The 5708-nt window shown below is 40.4% G+C and overlaps 1 protein-coding gene across 1 annotated transcript; it reads right to left on the bottom strand.

Annotated features, from left to right (window-relative positions):
* Nucleotides 1–308: 308 nt before the first annotated feature.
* Nucleotides 309–4846, bottom strand: LOC124698505 (putative cysteine-rich receptor-like protein kinase 20). The gene is made up of 8 exons (XM_047230992.1): nt 4400–4846; nt 4009–4061; nt 3208–3293; nt 2382–2563; nt 2059–2260; nt 1186–1423; nt 935–1088; nt 309–775 (listed from the first exon to the last, which is right to left on the bottom strand). The coding sequence occupies exons 1-8, from the start codon at nt 4844–4846 to the stop codon at nt 428–430; spliced, it is 1710 nt and encodes a 569-aa protein (XP_047086948.1). The 3' UTR covers nt 309–427.
* Nucleotides 4847–5708: the final 862 nt, after the last annotated feature.

Genomic DNA, 5708 nt, shown 5'->3' with positions numbered 1-5708 from the left:
TACTACTGAAATGAAGAGAAAAAATATTATTTTCGAATCAAACCTCCCAGGATCATGTAAAGAAAACAATGACAGGAATGGCCTTTTTTTATTGGGACATGGAGGATAACCGGCCCCATGCATCTCCGCTAGGTGGTCCAAATACCTTTTTTGTAATTTTTTTATTATTTTTACTGTTCTTTGTATTGTTGTTGATAATGATTAATTGATCGGTGGTCCTTTCCGGAAAAAAAACTGGCCATGGAGTATAACATAGGAAAAGATGAAATACTTTAAAGTAATCAGTCTACTACAACAGAAACATGTTGTTTGCACTCACAGAACTTAACTTATCTATCTGTAATCTTGTACACCATCTCAGCCGAAAAATGGCCATGATCCTTACATTTCATTACATAATATATGGTAATGAATGTTCATCATCATATCAAACCTCCGGGTCTAGAATGATTTGAACTCTAGTCGACATGGGAGCCGAACTCGTTATGGTTATATCTATTGTTCTGCTTGTTTGGCCCATATATGTTGATACCGCGTCTTCACCAGGACTACCTTTACTCAGTGCGGTAGGCATCTTAGGCTCCATTGGCAAGCTCATGCTTTCAGAGTTTAGCATTGCAGCAACATCTGTCATGGTGGGCCGATCTGATGGATCTTCGTGAGTACAAAGCAGTGCCACCTGACCGCATCGCGTTATCTCAGCCATGTCATATCTGTTCCCTAACGTCCGGTCCACAAGCTCATGCAACCTTTGTTCGTTCCACATATGCCATGCCTGAAATGTTTTTCAATATTTTGGCGTTAAAGAACTGTAAGTAGATTTTTTTTTGCGAATACGAGAACTATAAGTAGATTGATTCATAAATACTTCTTATGGCCCAAATACAACAGATAATGATCATGAACATAGAAGAAATGTTGCATGTTCACTCACATCTCGTACAAGATCACCAACAGTATCCCCTCGCTTGTCGAGTATGGTATTCTTACGCCCGCTAATGATCACCAGAACCAAGACGCCGAAGCTGAACACATCTGTCTTCATTGAGTAAACTCCTCTAGATGCATACTCTGGAGCTTTGTAACCACTGAAGGGTGAAAAAAGAGAGGTCAAGACTGTAATATTAGAACATCTTAACACAAATGATGTCATCTAACAAGATTGATATATCAGGCAGCTCATACCAAGTGCCCACGACCCTGCTTGTATGCTCTTCTGCTGCGTATGAACTCAGTGCTGTAGCTGATCCAAAATCAGTAATTTTTGGGTTCATGTTGCGATCCAAGAGGATATTATGTGGTTTCAAGTCTCTATGAACGATCCAGAACATGGAGCCTTTGTGCAGGTAAACAAGGCCCTCTGCTAACCCTGTAATTATCTTGAGTCGCTTAGACCAGTCTAGCAATGGCCTTTTTGTTATATCTGCAAAATGTTCAAAGAATGATTATCCTTTAGAAATATGAACTGCAATTTCTGTTCTGCAATAAAAAAAACTATAATAGGTTCAAAATCGATCATCATTCGAGCAACAAACAATCAGGTGAAGATAGAGGCCTAGAGCTTTTGTAGCCTTTCACTCTTCCTCTCAATTGTAGACATTGTGAATTCATGTACATATTTACTACTCCCTTTACATGTCGAAATTTTTTTTTTACTACTCCCTTCTTTTTTATATAAGCGCCTATCTATTGTTGGACACAATAATTAAGAGTGTCGCTGAAATGTAGACTGCCCATCTCTTTTTCCACAAGATCACTATATTGCCTCTCTTTACTCTCCAAAGCAAGGCATCCAAGAGTAAGAGAAGCTACTTGGAAGACAATGAAAAGGCAGTGCTGCCGGTTGCTCCAAAAAAAAACTAAAGTTGCATCAGGAGTGCTTAAACCTTTAAAGAAATAAAGGCCTTTTATCGACAAAAAAGTTGCATCGGAAGTGTAAAAAGACCAGTAATTTGAAAAAAAAAATGGAGAGGCTTAATGGACACCTATTTTGAAAAGGAGGGAGCACGAATGAAATGAGACACGCTTGAAAATTAACTCCAGTAAGGGAAAACGTACCAGATATGTAACGGTCCAAGGAACCATTTTGGATGAGCGTATAGACTAAAATCCTTTCTTTCCCATGAATGGACCACCCTAATAACCTAACCAGATTGGTATGCTGAAGCTTTGCAAGCTGCAATTCACTTTTGAAATCAAATATTGTTGCATGCTCATCAAGCCGTTTAATTGCAACCATAACTCCATCAGGTAACTGACCCTGAAATTGTTACTTAGGTAGTTCAGATAACAGTGTCTCAACAGAAATCAATGCTTTATTGGAATGGTAAGGAAGACAGGCATCCCATAGTTAGTTGCTTCGTATGTTAGCTGATATTTACCTTGTAAACTGTACCAAATCCACCACACCCAATTATTGCCTTCTCTGAGAAATTATCTGTAGCATCCACGATCTGAAAGAAACTGAACTTTGAGAATCCCACGCAAGCCTCTTCTATACTAGTGCAAAGCTCCACAAGTTCTTCAATGTCAAAGACTTTCTGTTCTTGAAGGTCCGATATTACTGAGAGTCATGATAGTGTATCATTGTCATCAATGGGATTGCAAAAGTATTGGCATGACTAAGAGGATACAAAATTATGGAGAAAATGATCCACTGTTTGTTGCACTGGTCATCGACATTCCGTCATTAGGGACTTCCATGTACAAGAGCGCCATCTTACAAGAAAATGGAGATTGTGATACAAGAAGTCATGAAATGTATTGATGACATTTGTATTACTCAACTCATATTTTTCATGTGGTTACTAACTGGAGTAACTGTGTGCCGAAAAGGAACTTCTCAATATAAAATTGTATATTCAGTAATTTGAAGGTCTGTATCCTCAAGATATGTTTATTCCCATTAGCTAGTGCTAGTTCAAAACATGTGCTTATTCTATTTGACCACAGTTGAAGTCTATGTAGTGCCGTGATGTTTACTCATGAACGTTTTGCATGAGAAAAATAAATATCAAAATCAATTAGATGGACAATTTTTATTCCCTGTGCAATATATCAAAAACCTGAGCCGCTGGGTATTGCAATGTACATCGAAATGACAAACCAATTCTGAAATAACTGAAGAAAATAACTTTGACCTGAAACTTCAGTCTATTAGTTTCCATCCCTGAGTAGATGGGAAATCCATTAGAAGTAACTGCTTACCTGCAAATGGTTGATCTCCAACATTGCAAAGTTCAGTACCTCGCTGCACGCGTGCTTCAGTGAACTCCAAAGCTCTTGTTGAAAACCTAAAATAAGGTATATCTCACCATTACTATATCGACATGTCACCTACAAATGGTTTTAACAGTCCTAAAAAGTGGCAAAATTAATACAATCTAGTCTGCAAAACTGACGGATTTAGGGCACATTTAAATAACTTAAGCATCACACCAGTTCATTTTAAGAAGAAAAACATCATGCTTATCGACAAATGTACTACAAATTTGTTGAAGCATGTAGTATATATTTAGGTAAACAAACTCATATTTCAATGTTAAGCTGATTGATCCGTTGTACATCTACATTACACATGCATAATATACATATATTTTATAGGTTGTAGCACCAGCTCCAAACCAGAACAACTTCTATGATCTAGATCAAGCGGTAGTCACTAGTCAACCAAGTATGGTAATGAATCATCTAATATTCTTGTCACTGATCACTATGTCAGCATACACAGTGGTTAACCTTCCACATTGCTATTTGATCAAAATAAGCAAGTACACCTTTCGATTCAATATTGATACTCCCTGCGTCTCAAAATAACTGACTCCACCTTTTTTGGATACCGATGTATCTACACACTAAGAATGCGTCAGTTGAGTCACTTATTTTGGGATGGATGGAGTACATTTCTTTGTAACCATACATTAGTACACGAGCAATACTCACTATTTTTGCGCGAATATAGGACGAATGTTTAAAATGTAATAAACTACATAATGAAAATTATCTGACCTGACGTGACGATTTGAACTATGTGTGACTACACTGACCACCCTTTCATCAGCCTGCTAGGCAAAGATAGCAAAACTGACAAATATTATTGATGTAAATCGACGAGCACAGATTATGTGGTTGAGGCTAGCCTTATTATAAAGCGCGAACCACCCTATGAAATCAGAATTACTAAATTCATGGGAGTAACAAATTTGATGTTTTTTTTTTTTTTTTTTTTTTTTTTGCAATTGGTCTCAAATTCAGATGCCCAATTCCCAGGATCACTCAAACAGATCAGTTTCATCACTCCAATCGAATTTAAATCATTTGCCCCCTCAGTCTCAGACATCGTAAGCTTCAATTCTACAAAACTAATATACGAACCAAGCAGAAGCTGAACCATGGGTACCTTGGCACGGCGATTATCTGTAGAATTGTCCACAAGGGCGATGAGCGGGATGAGGCGGATGAACATGTCGATCTCGTGCTGCGCAGCGCGGAGCTCGTCGGCCATCCGCGCGCCCAGGAGCAGGCGGCGGAGGTAGCCGCAGTCCTGGCACGCGCTGACGAGCGCATAGCACCGCCGCAGCACGGCGCCGAGCTGCTCGAGCGGCCGCCTGGTGGCCTCCCGCCGCATCAGCTCTGCGAGCTCCAGCTCACCGAGAAGGCCGCCGACGAGCTCCACGTGCTGCGCCAGCCGCACGCAGGCGTCCCGGTGGCGCCGCGCCGCCAGGGCTGCCTGCACAACCATGGAGACCAGCCCGAGCGCGTCCACGCCGATCAGCTGCGCCACGCTGGAGGCCTGGCTCAGAGTGCCCCAAAGGGTGCTCGAGGAGGTGTCCAATGGGGTCGCCATGGTCGCTGCTTCCTGATCCTGCGCGCTGCTGGTCTCGTTGCTGGCCGGTTTGCCGCCATTGGCGGTCGAAAGCAAGACACGTATCGGTTGGTGAGCTTGCGTTTGACCGAAACTTGACTAAGCCTGGACTTTCGTCGCGTTAGAATGCCACACTTCTATTTTTCGGTTTTGATAGAAATCAGATGTCTGATTTTTATTACTCTCCGATCCATATTACTTCTAAAATATATATATCTACAACTAAAATATGTCTAGGTACATCTATATTAGTGTCAAGACGAGACGAGGAAGCTAAATGGACTCAGCGGGCAAAAGTTAAACACATGCAAGAAGGAGTAAATAATACGAGATATTTCCACCTAATTGCAAATGGAAAACATAGGAGAAAGAAAATTTATCAATTAAAACAAGACGAAGGGCCAATTGTAGGCGAGAAAAATCTGAAAGTTTATATGACTTGAGTATTATAAGAAATTTCTTGGGGCTCTCACGAAAAGTAATTTTGCTATGAGAGAGGATTTAGCGACGATATACCTCAACTCTCTCACGAGAAAAACCTTATTCTCACAGTGAGAAAGAGGTTTTCGATGCTATTTCTAAGATGGAACTTAATAAAGCTACGGGTTTCCAGCTGAGTTGTACAAATAATTTTGAGAGGTTATTAAAAAAGATCTTATGAATTTATTTGCGCAACTTCTTATAAGGGTTGGGGAATTGTTGACCGTCTTCCTGTAGGTGCTGCAGTTCAGAAGCTTTGTACCCGTGCCATAGAGGCCCTGGAATCCATGTTAAATGGCGCATTAACTGCTGATTCGCAAATTCAGAGTGAGTCCACTTTTTTCCATTTTTTATCAGCGTGCAC

Source organism: Lolium rigidum, chromosome 1 (assembly GCF_022539505.1).
Source record: "Lolium rigidum isolate FL_2022 chromosome 1, APGP_CSIRO_Lrig_0.1, whole genome shotgun sequence".
NCBI classification, from domain to species: Eukaryota; Viridiplantae; Streptophyta; class Magnoliopsida; order Poales; family Poaceae; genus Lolium; species Lolium rigidum.
Note: the sequence above shows the minus strand (reverse complement) of the source record. Positions and strands in the feature narration are given on the sequence as shown.